We start from the raw sequence: 19,470 nt of genomic DNA, 5'->3' as shown, positions 1-19,470 counted from the left end.
CCCGTTCTGCCCTCTAGGAGCATATTTTGACCAGTGATGGCAACCGTGGCTAACGGCAGCTCTCCTTCAAGGGCTGAATCCTGCAGAAATCACTTCTAGCCACCTGGGGTCAGAGATTCAGAGAGGCATGGGGACCTGCCTAAAGCCACACAGCCCATTAGTACAGAAGCTGCAGGCTCAACCCTGATGTTTAAGGCCTGGGCTACATTTACACTGCAGCAGCTTTAACAATACCTCATGCTCAGAGAAAAACTTTCCGGAAAGACCTGCTGTGTTGGTGTTAGCTGGCTCTGAGAGGCTGTCGTCTACACTTGGGCTGTGAAATGTGGAGGTGAGTGCTGTGTGGGTAGATCTCCTCTCTCTGGGCACGCTGTAACCCAGGGCTTCCTTCTCATCTGGGGTACGGTATGGGGTGATGACACGAGAACAGTCCCTTCAGTTCACCTAACTGGGTGCTGAGGTCAGGGGCCTCCAGTGACTGGGAACAGCCACTGGTTTGTTTGGTCAATTTGTCCCAGCAGGACTCGAGGAGTGTCTGTGTTTGTCTACGGGGCAATGTCCACCCTGGTGGGAACAGCATGGCCTGTGTCCTGCTAATCTTCTTCCCTTTTGATGGCTTTGGACACGAGTCAGTCACTCTCTCCTTGAAAACACTCATCTTCCAGAATACACCTGCCTGCTCCTCCTGTCTCCCGGCCCCTGCCCAGCCCTCACATGTGGGTCCTCCTCTGGCCTCTGGCCTTGTCCTCGCGTCTTCTTCTTCCAGAGGTCGCAAAATGGCAGCCCAGCGGCCTCGAGACCCACCAGCGGATTTTGTTTGGTCCTCACAGTGTTTTGTTTTGTTTTTTTTGGTTTTAATTTGAATGCCATGAGGTGGGGCAAGCACTCCCCAAGTTCGCCACAGTCCCCGTCAATCCCTGTCGTCTTACACCCGTCCACGTCACCCATTTCCATCACCTGCCTGGCCCCTGGAGCCATCTGAGCTTTCAAGAACCCCTGCGACACCCACCGCCTGGGAGACCTCGCCCGCTTTCCCTCCTTCGACCTCTTGTCTGCATCAGAGTTGCCGAGGGAGCTTGCGCTTGATGCTGAAGCCCAGCCTCCCTCCCTCCCCCAATGGAGTATTCACTTCCACAGTTCTAGAAGACTCTACGGCAGGGATCGTAAACTCAAATGCCTGCAGGAGCCAGGTGGGCCACATAAATGAGTGAACTCGCCAGGTATAAGAAAAGTCGACGGCCAGAAATATAATCAAATGGAATCTTTACTGAACGCTGGTGAATGCATGGAACATAATACAAACAGGTATGGTACTGGAGTTTATCTTTCAAATCCAAATTGAAAAAATACAAATTGAAAAATAGAAATATTTAATTACTAAATTTTTTTGTTTTCTCTTTCGTAATTCTTCTGCTCCCTGGACTATGAAGCCAGGGGGTGGGTCTCATCCATGCCACCCCTGGATGTCAAGGGTTGGGTGGCTGAGAACTCGACCTGGACTCCTGAAGCTGGGGGCAGCATTGAACTTGATTTCAGTTGTGTAACGGAAAACAGCTGCTCACAAGTGTGGGCGCTTCCAGACACGGGATTCAGGCGACTGCTGGAGAGCGGTGAGGGCTGTCGTCTTCTGAGGCAGCCCACTGCCCTAGAGCTCAGCAGCTAGTACTTGTGGTCCGTGCTCACACGATCGACAGCAACCAAGAAAAGCAAATGGGGCAGTGTTCGTTCGTTTTCATCATGTCTGGAGGCTGGGAGCCTTGGGGCAGTTTGATCTTTAGCCCCACGAGTTGAGTGGACGCTGTCCAGGCCATGCCCTTCATTTCTGGAGACCATCTGCATCCACGGAAAGGGAGTCAGAATACTCCCTGCCGACGGCGTCCCCATTTCTGCCTGGACTGGGTGAACATGATCATACATTCAAGTAGCTGTTTGTAAATGTCCTTGGGAGAACAAGTGTTCAGAAGGGTAGGAACTTTGACCCAAAGTCTCTGACTGACCTTCTCAGGGGGACCAAGGTGTGGCTTCTGGCTCACCTGAAATGAGCTAAGTTGATGGACCGCAACAGTTCAGACTGCTTCCCCATGTCACAAGGTCGCAGAGCTTCTATAAAACACACTGGGTCAAGTTCATCACCAGCCTGCCCGTGGTTAAGGTACAAAACCCTGTCACGGATGCCGTGTCGTGTGTTCCACTGACCTCTCACGGCAAAGTCAGTGCCTGGTAATTGATGCGATGACCTGACTTGAGTCTCTGCCAATGATGTCCCCTCGGATGGAGGCGACCCGCCTGCATCCCCAGGGACATGGATGGTTTGATCACCACCGCAGTCTGTAGCTGTGCTTAGGTGTTTAGACCAGCTTTCGTGAAAAGTGTGTTTCTCTTGACACACAGAAAACAAGTCACTTCCCAGGGTCGGGCCTGCCTCGGCACCATGTCACAGCTTTCTTCGGTCACATCGAGATTCTCCACGCCACAAATAAATAAAGCTAACTGGGTGGTGATAGTTCATGAGCAGCGATAGTAAAGGCCACGACTGATCTGACTCGGTCAAGCAACTGGACGTGTCGATCTTCAGGTTTCTCTTCCCCTCCCACGAGACGCGGATGCCTGCTGGACTCAGACGATGGTCCAAGCAGACGAGGGTTTCTGTCCGGGGGGCGTCTCTTCGGCTCCCTTATAAACTGGATGTCCGAGGGCTGGAACGCCCGGGTGATTCGCGCCATGTGGCTCCTGAGCCTCGAGCGGCAGCCACGCCGCTGCTCCCGCCGGCTTTCCGAAACCGGCCCTACTGACACTTGAGGCCCTTCTTTAGTTCATTGAGAATTGCGTCTCGCGTCTGCTCCGTGTACTGGTCGAAGCTCTTACTGTGCTTGGATTCATAGTGACGCTTCAGGTTGTATTCTTTCAACACAGACACGATTTTTTTGCATATTAAGCACGTAGGCATGCTCTTCACCTCCACAAAGAAATAGGCTCGCTCCCATTTCTCTCGAAACACGTGGCCCTCTCGTTCTCTCTTTCGTTTTGCCACTTTTGGTAGAGACATGGGTACAAGAAAGATTTCACTGTCTCCGAATACTACCCCGGGGACACCAGCCGTGCCAGCCCTGTGGCGAAGGCGACAGCCTTCTGCCTCGTGGTGTGGGGGTCAGGAGGGAGTGGTGGGGACTGTGGCGAACCAGAGAGCACACGCCCCGTGCAGAGGGACGGCTCCAGCCCGTTGTTTGCTGGGCGGGAGGGTGGACCCAGGGGAGCCAGATCTTCTGACTTGTCAAGAGAAGACAAGACTACAGATTTTGTGTGTGTATGTGTGGGTGTTTGAGAGAGAGAATCATCCTGATTTTTACAACTAACTCATTAGGGAAAAAAATGCCACATAGCCTAACACAGGGAAGGCCAAACAAAACTCATCTGTAGAGTGGCCCAGGGGCCACCAGATTGCAACCTCTCTCCTGGGAGGGGATCTGGGCATCTGATCCTAACAGGCATCTCAAACAATGCGGACACTGGTGGTCCACCTCTAGACCACACTCTGAGCATCACTGCTCCGGGGTCAGTCTGACAACAGACAACTAAGTCTCTGCTCACAGGCCAGAGCAGCTGCCCCTTGGATGTCTCCCTAGGGACAGCCTCGGGCCCCTTGCCTCGTTACACCCCAAACCTGTATCTCCTCCTCACATCCCCACCGTGTCTCCCATCACTAAGATGGCCTCACTGTCCACTCTGTCCAAAGCCCCAGAAGCCTGGTCTCTGACTGCTCTTGCCACGAGACCTCTTCCGTTCCTGTGTCTTCAACCACCAAGCACACACGCTGCGCTAAGGACACACCCTGGGCTCCCAGCGTGGCCTCGGTCCCTCAGATGTCCCAGACCATCAGCGATCACCACTGGCTCCTTCTCCCGGCTCCTGCCTCAGGAAGGCCCGCCGTCTACCAGCACCCAGGCCAGGTCCTGGGGACCACCCTGGACCCCACCCTACACCCGCAACTTTTTCCACATGGGCACGCCAGTTTCTGGCCTCACCCCTCCTGCCCCCCAACTCTGGCCGCTCCTCTGTGCTCTCCCTCCCCACGAACATCACCCTCGGCTCCTCCCTGCCTCCTATCTTGCCCCATCACATCCCGCAGCCCACAGGGGGCTGACACCCAACCGACCCGGGCCTGGCCCCCGGGCCTGGCCTCCTGCAGCCATTCCGCACCCCCTGGACAAGCCTCCAGCTGCTCAGTTTGGAATCTGAGCTCCCTCCCCGCCTCTCCAGGCCCTCCTTTCCCACCAAAGGCTCGTGCTCCCAGAGGCCTCAGCTGACTTGTCCTCTGACCATACCAGGCTTCCTCCTGCCTCAACACGTTCCTGTCATCTCGGCACCTAGACTGTAACCACCTTCCCTCACGGCCTTGCTGACTGCCGCTCACAGACCCCAGCCTGGCTGGCCCACAGGCCTCCTCTGGGCCTGCCTGGTACCCTCTCTACCTCCATAGGTGCTCGTGGTCCTATGACCTCTGCCTACAGCCTCCTCACCTCCCGGAAGCCAGGCTGTACCAGATGGCCTCACTCACCGCTGAGGCCCCGGCCTCACCAGCCCGGGGCCTCAGGGGCGTCTGTTGAATCGAGAACAAGGGCAGAGGTGTCTCCCCCCATCTCCTCCTGCCCAGTCCTGGGGGATGTCAGTGACGGGAGCCGGGGCGTGTGTTAAAAGGAACTTTATTGGGTGTCGGGGTTCAGATGAGGTCCATGAGGATGTCGTCCTCCATGACGCTGGGCTGCAGGCCCGGCTGGGGGACCGGGCCCCGGGGCCCCCCGCTGAGCAGCATCTGACCTGGGGGGCAGTGGGAAGGGACTGCATCTCCCGGTGGTCCCTGGGGCCCGGGAGGGCCCTGGGCCTGAGTCCTCCCTCCACCTCTGGAGGCCCGAGGCACAGGGGGGTTGAGGGAGCCCCGGGGGGAACCCAGAGGCGCCTCCTAACCCCACGTGTCCACTGGCCGTCTGCCTCTTGTGAGCCTGTGGGGGCCCATCCCCAGCACAACTCTCCAGCCCTGAGACTTTCCCAGAAACCCCAGAGGACACGGAGGCAGGGAGCCAGGGGGGAGAGCGCCTGCTGCCTTGGCTCTCGGTGCCCTGGGCCGTACCTCCCGGGGGCCCGTGGAGCCCCCATGAGCCGCAAGGGCCCCCGCTGTTCCTAAGTCCCAGGACTTCACTTCCCAGAAGTCACAGGACAATGGGACACTCAGCCCAGGCCCTGGGCCTCCCCCGAACCCTCTTACCTGGCAGTGGAGCCCTTGGGGGAAGCTGAGCAGGCCAGGACTGGGCCGGCGGCGGGTGAAGGAGAGGGGGCCCCAGTTGGGGCTGCCCCAGGCCCTGGTGCGGTGGAGGCAGCAGCGCAGGGGCCCCTGGTGGCTGGAGGTGGTGGAGGGAGGCCTGAGGGGGGGGCACCCCAGTCTGGGGCTGGGGAGCAGAGAAAGTGGCTCAGAGGCCCTGGCGGAGAGCCCCCACCTGCCCCACTCCCTGGTGGAGCCTCCGATTTTCCTTCAAAGGAATCTCAGCAGAAGCCCACGTAAGACGTGTGGGGAAGGGCCAGGCTGACCTCCAATCACCCACTCCCATCAAACCAACCTCCCACCTCCACGAGGGAAGGAATCCAACTGTCAAGCCCAGGACCCCTGGCTCCCATATGACCCCCTCCCTGAATCTCACCGGGGGCGGGTTGAGGAGGAGGCTCCGAAGTTGGGGGTTGGCCCCGGGGTTCTGGGGCCGGAGGAGGGGTCCAGGAGGGGGCGGGCCGGGGGCTGCTCCAGGAGGGCCTTGCGGGGCGCCTGGAGGGGCCGGGGCAGCACCCTGGGGCTGGGGCTGCCCGGCGGCCGCAGAGGCCCCCACAGTACCCTGAGGCTGGGGTTGTGGCGGGCGGAGCTGGAGCTGATGGGAAGAGACAGGGGTGAGGGATGGAGCCCCCAGACCCCTCCACCTCTTCAGCAAGGTCAGAATCGTGGCATCCTCTGCATGCACCCGCCCCCCGTGGCCCTGTCCTCACCAGGTTCTGTGAGGGTCTTGCCTGGTCCTCCAGAATGGGACCCAGCCCAGGGGGTGCCTGCTGGGTGCCCATCTGTGTGGGGAGAGAGGGAGCAGGTCAGTGGCTGGGCGGGGAGTCCCTGTGCCGCGGAGGGTCTGCGCCCTGAACAGGACCCTGTTAGGAGCTGGGAACATTCTCCTGGGTGGGAAGGGCGGGGTTGTCTAGCATGTAAACTTTATGCCCCTGGAGAGGGGACTGTGTCTTAGAAATTCAACAAGAATACGCTTTATAAAGGAAAAGAAAGATTGCAGGGAAACACGGGGTGAGACTGAACTTGGCAGATGAGGACGTGCCCAGCACTGGAGCCCCAGGAAGGCCCCGGGGGTCCTGCTGTGACAGCTGGGGCCCAGGAGGGCTGCACAGGCCCCGGGGCGGGGGCACCGCAGCATCGCTCACCCCACGCTGCTGCTCCAGCTTCTGCTGCTGGACTTGCTTGTGGTTGGTGATGACCTGGCGGATGCCGTTGACAAAGCCGCTCTGGTCGTAGGGGATGAGGCCCATGAAGATCTTCTTCTTGGACGAGTACAGAAGCATGAGCACGCGCACCTCACACGGGGCCGTGTGGGGGAAGTGCACGCAGCCCGCCTGCGGGGAGAGGATCAGAGCCCATCACACCCTGCAGGAGGGGGCTGGGTTTTAGAAGGTTCTAGAAGCCCCACAGGCCAGGCATGGCCAGCTTTCTGCTCTGAAAGGTGGAGGCGGCTCCAGGTTTGGCTTGAGCCTGTTCCAGAGAGCTGGGTGCCCGAAGGAAAAGGGTGCACCTGGGACCGCTGCAGATGGCTGGATGGAGAGCAGAGGAAGCCCCCTCCAACCCTGCCCCCCTCCAAGGGCTCGCAGCTGACAGGGAGGGAATTCAACACAGAGCTGACACGGGAAGCGCGTGCTCAGTGGTGGTGGCAGACACCCTGACTGACCAGGGATCCGAGAGGCCCCTGGGGTGCCACACCGCCTCGACCTCAGCATCTGCAGTGAGACTCGCGGGAGGCGGCGCTCACACCTCAAAGGACAGACCCGGGTACCACGTCCGCCATCCTGCGCGGGACTGGATACACAGAAGGGACCAGGAACCATCTCACTAGCGTGCCCAGGGAATGCTAGTGAAGGTGAAGCAAGGCCCTAACACGCAAGGCTTCTGGGAGAGGGGCTCTTAGGGGAGGAGGGGCTGACGAGCTTATGGAACCAGTGGAACCTCGGCCAAGCCAGTCTCGCTTTCTCAGGCGAGGCAGACCCTGCTAGTTGCTTAACGTCTGCCCCTCTCCGTGTGTAGAGAACCCCGATTCCATTTGGATGGCAGCACATCTGGGCCCCAGGGCACTCACTGGTGCCTGCTCCCCTGCAGTCTCCTCTGCCCTACGGGTGGCCCAGGGGCCCGGGTCTGGCCCAAGATGTGAAAGGAAGCCTGCTTGCATGTGTGGGAACGTGTTTTCCTAAAGGGGAAGTACAGGCTGATAACACACCTCCTTTTTGCCCTCCTACATTAAGTCAGACAGGATTCCTTGAGCTTCAGGAACCATCTCACAGTCACCAGAGAGAAACAAGGGAGCCCCAGAGATCCTGGCCCTGATGTCAAGGGGCTACAGACCTAGCCCTGAGAGTGCCCTCCTCTGGGCATCCTGTTACACGTCACAAATGCCTGCTTGTACGCGGCTCTCAGAACCCAGATGCCACGCTGTGAGGGAGCCCGAGCCACACGAGGAGGCACTCAGATGACCAGGCGCAGCTGAACCCCAGCTGACAGGCAGCACCACGAGAGGGGGCCATCTTGATTTCCAGCCCAGACGAGCTTTCAGATGAGCACAGTCTTAGCTGCTATCTGATGGCAAGCCCATCAAAGACCCCGAGCAAGACTAGCCTAGCTGAGCCCAGCGGACCCACACGAGACTGCGAGAAACAATAAACTGCTGGTCCAAGCCTTCACCCCAAGCACCTATCTGTTCTAAAAACTCTGCCGGTTGGTGTGCTGTTACTTGCAGTTGGAGGCATTCTTAATTCTCAGGATTGCCTTCTTTGGAGAATTTTCCTGAAGGTTCCATGAGGTAACCTATGAGGAGTCCCCTCTCCTGAAAAAGAGCTAGGTTCACAGAATGGCCTCAGTAACTGGTTCTGGTCCTATTTAGAGACCCTCCCTTAGTGCTATGAGCTGAATGGTATCCTCCAAAAACACATGTTGAAGTTCCAGACCGTGGCACCTGGGAACGGGACCTTATTGAGAATAGGGTGCTTGTGAAGGTAACAAGTTAGGATGAGGTCATTCAAGTGGGCCCCAATCCAAATGACAGGCATCCCCATAAGCAGACAGAGAGAGAACAGGAAGAGAACGCCACGTGAAGACACACGGAGCGAGGACGGCCACGTGACGACGAGAACAGGAGCCTGGACTAGGCTGTCTAAGGCCAAGCCCACCTGGGGCTGCCACCCGCAGGAGGCGAACAGGGGTCTTCCCCCTGAGCCTCCAGAGCACGCAGCCCTGTCGACGCCCTGATTTTGACCATGTCTCTCTTTTCTAGGAGCACGAGAGAATGCACGTCTGCTGCTCTTGGCCCCAGGAAGCCATGACACCCCGCAAACCCATCAGAGCCCAGCGCTTTCTCCAATGGCTCCTGTCACCCTGCCACGGTTTTAATGTGAGAGAGACCTCAATCTGGAGCACAGGTTAGGAGCCCAGCGTTACAAAGGCAGCCCCACCATCCAAAACAGCTCCCTGGGCCCAGGATAGGAAGCCACTGCCCGGCCACCCAACTCACGAAGCCATTGCCCATGATGCGGTAGAGGCCTTTGAGAGAGTCCAGGTCCTTGTTGGTGAAGTGGAACTGGACCATCCTCGAGTTCCGGAACAAAGGGCCCAGGGTGGTCTGCGGGAGACACCCAGGTCAGCAGGCGTGTGGAGCGGGGAGTGCAGAGGCATGGACAGAGGCGGGAGGGGCGGGCGGTAACCCGCCACCAGCCACTCACCAGCAGCTGCTGGGGGATGAGCTGCATGATCAGCTTCTGGGGCCACTGCTCCGTTTTCCTGGGATGACATCAGGGGAAGCGTCAGGAGATGCACACCCTGGCTCACCACCCACCCCATCCCCGGCCACCTACAGGTTCTCGCCATGATTCACGTAGACCTGACAAGGCAGTGACCGGGTCAGCTTAGTGTTGGCATCCACGGAGGCGGGTTTGGGTTTCTAAGGAGGAAAGAAAGGTGTATATGGCTGAAAAGGGCCCTGAACCACTATTCCTTTGACTTTTCTGCCCTTCCCGGGGAGCCCCAAAAGCTCAGGATAACCCCCCAGTTTAAGGCCCACAAGCCCTGGGCCCCTTCATCAGACCACCAACCCTGCAATCCTCTGGCCTTCGAATTATACAAATGTGGGCCTCCTCGTCCTGCCCTCAAACCCCACCACCCACTGTCCCCTCCATGCCACGATCTCCTGGGTCCTCCCTGGACCAAGAAGCTGAGACTTCTCTTAACCCTGAACTCTGGGCTACACATCCCAAGCTTCCTCGGGACTATCCTGAGGACGTCAAATTCTATGACCCCACCGGCGCTGGTCCAGCCCTGCAGCACACCAGGGCTGGCCGGACGGAGCCACTCACCTCCTGCCACTCAAGGACCCCGCTCCAGGCCAGGAGTTTGTTGGAGACTGACTGCTGTCCGCCAAGGGCTGGGGCCCCGAGCTGGGCCGGGGAAGGGCCGCTCACCCCGCCCGGGGCCACGGTGCCCGCCTGGCAGAGGGGAAAGAGAAGGAAAGGAAACAGGGCAGGGTCAGACCATCTCCTGGGAGGGGCTGTCCTGAGAGGACCAGGTCAACAGGCAGAAGAGGACAAAAGTCCCTTCCTGTGTTCCCCCAGGCCCAGAACGCCACTGGGCCGCACCTGGGGCCACAGAGAGTCTAATCCTGGAGGATTCAGGTTCTCTCAAGGACCCTGGACTCCCAGGACCCTTCGGCCTCCTCGGAACAGTCTTTACCCGCCCGGAAGTACCCGCCCCATGATTCTGCCCCCAGAATTAGTCTCAGCCTCGCCTGTAACTCAGGCTCTGTGAGCTCCCAAGGACCTCAAATGACAAGACCCATGTGCCCTCGGGCCCTCTTCAGGAAGGCCGACTTCTCCCTGCACTGTTGGCAGCCAGGAGGCAGGCACCTACCATAGACGGTGCCCCGGGCTGTGCAGGGGGTGCCAAGCCCGGGCCTGGGGCCACAGTGGAGACCAGGCTGGGCTGGGAAGCAGGAGGCGGCTTGGGGGCACCAGGGGGCCCTGGGGGCAGCTGGGTGGCCTGGGTCTGGCTGTAGGGGGGACCCACTCCTGGAGTGGCTTGCTGAAGAGGGTTGATGGGCGAGACTGTGGGAGAGACCAAGAGAAACGGTGTGGGCGGGGGTGCGGAGACCTGGCTGCCCGAACCCAGGTCCCTGCCGATACTCACAGCGAGGGCCCAGCCCTGCCTTCTGGTTCTTGGCTGCCTCCACGGCGTTCTGGGCAGCCACCTGCGCTGCACTGAGGTTCCCGGGGACCTGGCGACAGAGGGGAGGGGCTGCTGAGGACCATCCTCCCCAGCTCCAAAATCCTAAGAGGACGTGACTCCTCAAGAGTCCCACCCTCCAGGTGTCTCAGGGGACACTCCCCTAACCCCCAAGGCTTAACAATTCCAACCAGGTCTCTGGCAAGGGGCCAGGGTTTCCGCCAAGCCCTAGGAGCACGTCCCTCCCCTGGCAACATCCATACCTGGTACTGCTGGGGGACCGGTGGCAGAGGCTGCTGGGGGGCTGTTGAGAGTGTGGCGCCCGCAGGTGCGGCTGGAGGCAGGGGCACAGGCTGCTTGGGCTGGAGGGGGCCTGGGGCGGAGCCACCCCCAACTGAGCACCGAGGATGATCGGTTGAGCCCATTAAGGGGATTGAGAGACATGAAGAACATCCGAGTGAGAGGGAGCTGGGGAGGACACCCCCACCCCTGCCCCTCACCAGCCCCCAGGCTCACCCGGCAGCACAAGCCCCCGCACCAGCACCATGTGCCGTGGGTCCTGGCTCACGTCTGCTGGAGGCTGCAGGGGTTCCAGCATGGCTGGAGGAGCCGCCTTCTCAAACAGCAGCCTCAGGGCAGGCAGCTTCCGGGGGGACACAATGGAGAAGTAGATTCCTCGCTGAACAAGAGGGGACAAGCAGTCAGGACGAAGCCACGGGGCCAAGTCCCCGCCAGCCTCTGGGACAGAAGACCCAAGACCTAAAGTAGCTGCCCTGGGCGATTCTGGGTTGTAGCTCTCCCAACAGAAGCCAGCAGGGCTGGCCATGGCGTCTGTGCCCATCCTGAGACCCAGGCCGGCAGCTCCCTCCTCCCTCAGGTCCAGGAGTCGTCACCTCTCCGATCTTCTGCACCAGAGTCTCCGTCGTGCACCCCGAGTATGTGGTGCTCTCGACAGCAGGCAGCAGGTACGGGGGCGAGTTGCAGATAAGGAGGCAGACTCGGTGTGTCTGGCCACTACCGGGGACAAGGAAAGGTGAGGAGAGGGTGGCAGGAGGGACCCCAAGAAAAAACCCGAGCCAGCAGCAGCAGTGACCAAGTCCTCCACCCCACTGGAAGTCAGGAGTGGGGACCCATTTCACAGCTGAGAATGCTGATGCCCAGAGAGCCTCCTGAGTCGCTGGAAGTCACCCAGCCACAGGGAGGGCAGGAGGCACACTCCGAGCCAGCTCCCCTTTCGGATGAGGACTCCGAGACAGGGAGTGGGCCAGGGGATACCTCCTGCCTCCTGGCTCCCAGTGCCCGGCACAGATAGCCCACCCAACAGCCCACGGGGAGGCCGAGGGTGGAGCCTGTGACCCACCAAACAGGCTATAGGCCAGGTGGACAGATGGGCATGGGCCCCGCACCGGGCACACTCACATCTGCTCCCGCATCTTCTTGAAGTCGTCGAACAGCTGCAGGGCCGTGCTGAGGCCTTCAGCGATGAGGCTGCAGCTCTCGCCACCTCCGCCCATGAACCTGCAGAAGGCAGGCGGTCAGCCCCCGGGGTGCCCAGGGCTGCCACCCTCCAGGCCACCTGGGAGGGGCCCACACTTAGGTCGACCCTGTCCGCAGTCTGTGCCCCTCAGGATGGGGACACTCAGAGTGCTCCACCCTGGCCCCAGTGCTGGCACAAGGACAGGGGACGTTCGCCATCTCCTGAGAGGGAGTCCCTCGCAAGAGGCCCCATCAGAGCACAGAACAGAGAAAGGACCCGGGACACTAAGCCCAGGAGCTTATGCTGAGGCCCAGTCCCCATGTACCTGCCCCACGCTGAGCTGTCTGCCCAGCCTTCCCCTACCTTCCCAGCCTGCTGTGGGGCCTCCTCTGCCCTCCCACCTTTAGCGGTGAAACTGCATCCTTCAAAAACATATGCTGAAGTCCTGATACCCCCACCACCACAGGATGCGACTGGATTTGGAAACAGGGTCTTTACAGAGGTGAACAGGCCATGATGAGATCGGCAGGGTGGCCTGAACCCAACATGACCAGTGTCCTTATAAGGCGGACGGGGAAGCAGAGACAGACATGCTCAGAGGAAAACGAACATGGATGTGATGAGAGAGAGAGCAGACGCCACATGGAGATCAGAGGAGCACTGCACAGGCCAAGGGACGTCTGGGCGACCAGAAGCTGGAAGAGGCAAGGAAGGACGACCCCCCCTACATGCTCCAGAGGGAGCAGGGCACCCCCTGACCCGCCCCTGTCGTCTCACACTCCTGGACCCAGAACTGAGGGATGGTAACCTGCTGTGGCTGTAAGCCACCTTGTTTCCAGTACTCTGCTCCAGCAGCCCCAGGAAACTATGACACACAGACTCGGTCTCTCCTCCACCTGATCCACAGAGGGGTCACCGGTGTCCATCCCTGTGGGGTGGGTGGCAGGCCTCTGCCAGACGGCAACTGCTACCACCATGACTCTCTGGGTCACGTGGTGGCAAGGCTGACCCTTTGCCACGAGGGACATCTGTGCAGACTGGACCCTGTGGCTCTGCACCACGGCCCCCATGTCTGTGTCTGCACCTGTCTCCCCCACCAGGCATGGATGAGGTCTGGACTGTTCTGGTCCCAGCCACACACGCCCTGCCCCCTCAGTATGGCACAGGGGAGGGCTTGGAACTGTGTGTTACATAAACAAACGGCTTCAAATCCAACCTTGGTCATCAAGAACAGAGCCAAGCCTGCCCCGCCCTGGACCCTGCCCACCTTCCCGCTCCATCACTCCCTGGGTGCGTCCGAGAAGGTCTTGGATGCCGCTGGAGTCTGTCATCCGCCACACACCCAGGTCTCTGCCTGTGTTATCCCCGAGGTGGAAACCCTGCATACCTATCCCGACTCCCAGCCCCGTGTCATCCTCCTGCAGGAAGCCTTCCCCACCCACCACATGAATTTAAGGCTCACCCTTGATCACATCACATGTCCCCCAATACCGTGACTGTCACCCTTCCTCCTACAGCCCCAAGAAAGCGCAGCCCTCAGTGAGACTTCAGCCGGCTCTATGATGTGCCCGAGGACACACAGGCTCTGGGAAGTGCCTTCTGAAAAAGTGCACCCCCAACACGTGGCCCCTCCGTGCTCTACCTGGATTCTTCCCCAGTGTAGATTTCGGTCCTCTGCCCCCACTCAGGGTGCTCAGCCCACACTGCTCCCCCTCCCCACCATCCACTCCCCTGACCTCCTTCTCCTCCCCACCATCGAGACTCTGGTTTGCACAGGAATTTTAATGCCACAGAGCTGGGGCAGAGGCTGATGAATCAACCAACCCTGGATCCACCCTAGTGCCAACTGCCGGTGCTGGAAGAAATCAAGCCATCTTCCCGGCCGGGCTAAGGGTAGGGGTGAGGGGTAGGGGGAGAGACAGGAAGCAGCTGCTGCAGGCATGCAGGGTCTTCTCTTAAGAGGGATGAAAATGTTCCAGAACTACACAGAAAAGACGGCTGCACAACATTTTAAATGTACTAAATGCCACTGACTTGTCCACTTGAAAATAACTGCTTGTGTTATTGAGGGAATTTCACCTCAATTTCTAAAAAAAAAATAATTTGAAGGAAAGTAAGATTGACTGACCACTCTGAGAGCCTAGAGTTTTTATTCTTAATGAATATCAAACGTAAGCCATCTGTTACCAACTCAGAGAAAGACACAAAACAAATATTTTGTCTAGACAAAAACTTAAAACTGGGGGGCACGAAAAAATATATATGGCCAGTTGGGAAGTAGGTTTTTAAATATCAAAAAATTTCAAATAAATCTCTCAGATTAGAAATAGAAAGTGAAACTGAAAAGTGAAAGTGTCCTGGGAGATACAGATGGGCTCTGACTCACCGCTTCCTTATCCTCACACCCTGCCTCGATTGTTCCTCCTGAGGTCATGCCCCTGAGTCCTTGCCACTCACTTTCACAGGCTAAGGGGCCCCACCCCTGGAGCCCCCCAGAGGGACTAGTCAAAATGAATGAATGGGAACCGCAGCAGCCTGTCACCCCAAGGAAACACCAGTTGCAGAGGGCCAGAACACTGCCTGCCTTCTGCCCCCTCAGTGCCTGAGACAATCTGCCCCACAGGTTGTCTGCTGAATGAATGAATGCACAAACCAGTGAACGAATGAAGGCACAGTGCTGTGGGGAAGACACCTGGGCTGTCCCTTCTGACGCTGGGCCACCAGCTGTCAGGGGCCGGGGAACCGCCTTGCTTGTCAGACAGGAAATGTAACATCAGAAATGAATTTCCTCAAAGCAAGGACTTTCCCCAAAATCACGCTGCCTGCTTTGTACTGTAAGTAACGGATGTTCCAGGAGAAGATAAGATTTCTCCATGTGAACAAAACTTGCTGACTTTCTTTGTGATCTCTGTTACAGACTTCCCCAGAACGTCACAGAAACTGAATTTAGATGGTAACATAGGACCTGATAAAACAGTGATGACTCTGAATATTCAATAATGGCTTAAAATGTTTATCGGCTGATTGGGAGGATTCCGGTGAACAGGCAGCACACAAAGCTTTCTTTTTTGGTTAAACAGGCAGTGCATTCTAAGCTGGTTAAGGGAGAGGGTGGATATAGGATGGAAGTGTTCATAAAATATTTCCCTCTTCTCTTCCTAGTGCCCTTGACATTTTAAACAAGGGGGTTTCACTATTTCTCCTGACACCCACCAGAAGGTTCACTTTCCTGGTGATTCTCTTCCTTACAGCTTTCACTTGTTTATTTAATCGGCAAAGGACTCGCGTCTCAGGCCCCTGCTGGAGGCAAACAGCAGGAGAAATACCCAAGGCCTGGACATTCACAGTCCAGAGGTGTGGAGCTCTGTAACAGGGAAACAGCTGAGAGCAATGGGGGCAGAGGAGAGAGCAACTGACTGCTTGCTGGAATCAGGGAAAGGACGTTTGCGTGGGCCCTGGATGTTATGTAGGCGTTTACCAGGGAGAACCAGAGCATGAAGGGCGTTCTGGACATTCGTTCATTCGCTTGTTCCACAAAGTTTTCCTTGGGGCTCTTTCATGCCAGGCCCTGTGCTGGGTGCTAGAAACTTGAGGGACATCAGACTTGGACTTGAACCTCAAGGAGCCCCCATTCCACATTATTCAAGTCTCACCACAATCTGTTCCAGAGGTTCTCGACTGGGGCGGATTCTGTCCCCAAAGGGACATCTGACAATGTCTGGAGACATCTTTGTTTTTATTGTTTATCACACTGGGGAGGGAGGAGACCACTGGCATTGGGGGGGAAGGAGCCAAGGATGCTACTGAACTCCTTACAACACACAGGAATGCCCCCCACCCCTCCACAACACACATACAATAATCATCTGGCCCAAAGGGTCAACAGTGCTGAGGTTGAGAAACCCTGCTCTGCCCTGACCATGAATTCTAACAACCATAAGGGGGGAAAGTGAATGTGCAGCGCCTGGTCTAGCACGTGAAGCCTGAAACAAACCAAGTGTTCAACAAACATTTGCTGCAGATAACAGCAGCCCACGAATCCGGTTGTTTAATGGACTCTGACCAGACCCTGAGCTGAACACAGTATGAAGGTTAGCTTCTGTGACCCTTCTCTGAGTGCTGATATGGACTACCGTTATCCCTCTGCAGACCAAGAAACCAAAACACAAAAGAACAGCAAAAGCTGAGGGAGCGCTTAATCGTGTCAGGCACTGTTCTCAACAGTCATCAACTCGTTTGATTCCCAAAGTCCCCTATAGTGTCACCGGAACTAGATCTCCACTGAGCACCATCTCCTGGTATTCATACCCCCTCCAACACTGAACAGAACTGACTTGTATACTAAACAGAATGTGACACAAATGATGGTGTGTGACTTCTAAGATTTGATTATAAAAATCTTTGTAGTCTCCTTCTGCTCTTTCTGTTGGATTGCTCAGGCTGAGGAAGGCCAGCTGCCATGTTGGGAGGACACTCAAGCAGCCCCATGGAGAGATATCTTAGGAATAACAGCTAACAAGGAACAGCTAGCAAGTTGGCCTCTGGCCAACAGCCACAGGGTTAGCCACCTTGGAAATGGATCCTCTGGTCCCGATCCAACAGTTGGATGACTGCGGTCCCAGCTCATCTGACTGAAATCCCACAAGAGACCGTGAGTGAGAACCATCCATCAAAGCCACCCCTGAATTCCTTACTTAAGGAAACAAGCCACTAAATTAATTTTTTTTTTTTGGCTGTGCCCCTCAGCATGTGGGATCTTAGTTTCCCCACCAAGGATCAGACCCATGTCCCTTGCAGTGGAAGCACAGAGTCCCAACTGCTGGACCATCAGAGAATTTCCAAGTCACTAAGCTTTAATCTGTTTTCCCAACACTGGATAAGTAACAGGATGACTATAAGTACTATTACCGTTCCCCTTTTAGAGATGAGTTCTATTAGACACAGAGGACAGGGACTAGTGGGTCTGGCAGTCCTGTTGTGGTAGAGCTGAAAAGTGGCCCCAGGCTGTCTGCACCTGCAGTGTGAACTATCAACACTGACTCCAAAGCACAGAGGCTTAGCCCCACCCCTCTTGCGCTCAAGCTTCAGTGCCCCTGGTAGGAAAAAGAAGGGCTAGAGTAGACAAGAGAAGCAACAGACAGAAAGGAGAAGAATATATGAGGAGTAGGACGGGTGCTGGACTTCCCTAGGCCTCCTTGACCAGGAAATTCTTTCTACTTCCAAGCCAGACAGCAACACCAGCTGAGCATACAGAACCGACCACTGAAGTGACCTAGGGACAAAACCACAACCCCCATCGCAGCCCTTTTTAGCAACCAATGTGAGGGGCTGGATCCGGCAGCACCATTCCTCTGCCGTCCCTCCCAGGTTCCCCCAACCCTTCCGGAAGCCGAGAAAAGAGCTCACTTAATGCCATCGAGCCAGGTGACAAACTCATAGGCGCTGCTGGTGGGAGCGTGACATTGTACGTAGGACTCTGGAGCGCAGTCCACCGTGTTGAACACCACGAGGCTGTACTGGGTGCCCCCATACTGGGAGGGGAGGACAGGAGAACTTTTCATCTGGGACCCAGCTCCTTTTTCCCTCAGGGGAATCGGAGCTCCCAGCCCCTCCTCCCTCGGACCCGGGGGTCCGGACCCCGGTACTCCCACCTCAGACCCAGGACCCGAGCCCTTCCCGCCTCGGACCCAAGACCTGAGCCTCCTCCCCTCTCGGACCCATTAGTCCGGACCCCAGTCCCTCCTCCCTCAGACCCAGAACCCGAGCCCCATTCTCCTGGAAACCAGAGTCCAGACCCCAGCTCCTCCCCGCTCGGACCCGCAAATCCCGACCCCAGCCCCTCGGACCCAGGTGTCCAAACCCCATCCCCTCCCGCCTCCGACCCCGGAGTCCGGACCCGAGCCCTCCTACCTCGGGCCCAGGGTCCAGGTACCGCCCCCTCCTCCCGCAGACCCAGTCCGGACTCCCATCTTCCCTCAAACTCGAGAGTTCCAAGACTCACGTCTCCGCCGAAGTCCGTCTCGGCAGGAGGGCCGCCATTAAAATACCTGTGAGGGTCGGAAGTGAAAGGTCGGGGTGAGGAGAGAGTGTGGAAAACTAAACTCGGAGGGCGGGGTTGGGGCCGCGGAAACGGCACTCACTCTATGGCCGGGAGCAGGTAGTGCTTGCGGAGCCCCTCGAAGTAGGGCCCCAGATTGGCCGTGCCCTCAATTACAAACACCACGTCAGCCACGAGGCCCCCGGCGCGGGCCGGGCCCTCCGCCCCGGGGACCATGCCCCGCGCCGCAGATGCCGCCGTCGCCGCCACCGCCGCCGCCGCCGCCGCCTCAGACACCGCGGGCTGAGCGGAAGTGCGCCTGCGCCGCGCGCGCCCCCGCGCGGGACGGCCTCTCGGCGCTGGCGGCGCGCTGGCGGCCATGTTTGTGCGGGGCGCCCAGGGCGGGTGGGTTTATCTCCATCCTCCTTCGCACCCAGTGTGTGCAAGACTCAAAAAGGACCTAGAGAACTCCTTCGGGGACCAGAGGTGGAAGCTTGAATTATTTGCAGAACTTTCGAGGGCGAAATATACTGAAAGCGGCGCGTCAGACGCCATTTTTGAGGGGGGGCGACCTTTCCGACACAGGTTTCAATGGAAGGGCCAGGAGACCTGGTTGCTATGCAACGCATACGCTGCCCTTGTTTTCCTAAAAAGACAGATTAGGTTTCTAGTTAAGTTCTTACTGGTTCTTGGGGGATGGGGGTGGGTGGGTCGTGTGAAGGGTCCAATCACAACGTCTGAAACGGGGTTACTAGGCAACGCTTTAAGGTGGCAATCAACTCTGAAAGGAGTGCAGCTGTTTTTTCCCCACTAAAAGAAGCCGAACTCTAACCCGAGTGGAGGTTGCTAAGCAACACCTGATAGTTGTTTTCTGGGAGAAGAGCCAGAAACTGGCCTAGGACATGAATACATTCCAGGTGGATTAAAAATGTAAATATAACAAATGAAACCATAACACTGTATAATCCTGAAGACTGGGGAAGAGTTTCTTATCATTACAGCAAAGCCAGAGCACGGAAAATATTGAGCTGTTTGTCCGCAGAAGACTTCATAAACCAAGCTGAAAAGGATACGGTAAACTGCAGAAGTCACTGTAACATGTGTTGACAGAAATTTACTACCCAAATACGTATTACTGATCAATACAAACTTAGGAAAACAGAAATACTTTTTTTTTTTTTATTGGGGAGGAAACTAAGCAGGTTTTTCCCGTACGCAAAAACATACTGAAAGTCGCTCATATGCACAAGTTAATAAGTGCTAACACAGGGTCCAATGATATGTCAGTTTATCTTTGTCATGTTAATTAATGCTGGAAAAATAAGTCCATGACGGTGGGAAGGTTTGGGTGAAATGAGCAGGCTCAGACGTGATCTAGTGGAGATGAAAACCAAAACAGCTTGCTCCAATGCAGTTTGTCAATATATTTCAAGGTAAAAGGGTGCATTG

General features: G+C 57.2%; 1 protein-coding gene across 2 annotated transcripts; it reads right to left on the bottom strand.

The window, feature by feature from the left end:
- Positions 1–1,246: 1,246 nt before the first annotated feature.
- On the bottom strand, positions 1,247–18,641 carry MED25 (mediator complex subunit 25). 2 transcript variants are annotated; one of them, XM_069551269.1, is made up of 18 exons: positions 18,125–18,641; positions 17,986–18,031; positions 17,391–17,515; positions 11,927–12,025; positions 11,401–11,521; positions 11,024–11,186; positions 10,771–10,901; positions 10,472–10,559; positions 10,196–10,389; positions 9,646–9,774; positions 9,148–9,233; positions 9,016–9,073; positions 8,808–8,915; positions 6,460–6,648; positions 6,025–6,096; positions 5,691–5,909; positions 5,261–5,441; positions 1,247–3,030 (listed from the first exon to the last, which is right to left on the bottom strand). In XM_069551269.1, the coding sequence occupies exons 1-18, from the start codon at positions 18,400–18,402 to the stop codon at positions 2,786–2,788; spliced, it is 2,532 nt and encodes an 843-aa protein (XP_069407370.1). In that variant the 5' UTR covers positions 18,403–18,641; the 3' UTR covers positions 1,247–2,785. The 2 variants fall into 2 exon arrangements, with proteins under 2 accessions (XP_069407370.1, XP_069407372.1); XM_069551271.1 differs by lacking the exon at positions 1,247–3,030 and adding an exon at positions 4,685–4,815.
- Positions 18,642–19,470: the final 829 nt, after the last annotated feature.

This window comes from Ovis canadensis, chromosome 14 (assembly GCF_042477335.2).
Source record: "Ovis canadensis isolate MfBH-ARS-UI-01 breed Bighorn chromosome 14, ARS-UI_OviCan_v2, whole genome shotgun sequence".
In the NCBI taxonomy this organism is placed as follows: domain Eukaryota; kingdom Metazoa; phylum Chordata; class Mammalia; order Artiodactyla; family Bovidae; genus Ovis; species Ovis canadensis.
Note: the sequence above shows the minus strand (reverse complement) of the source record. Positions and strands in the feature narration are given on the sequence as shown.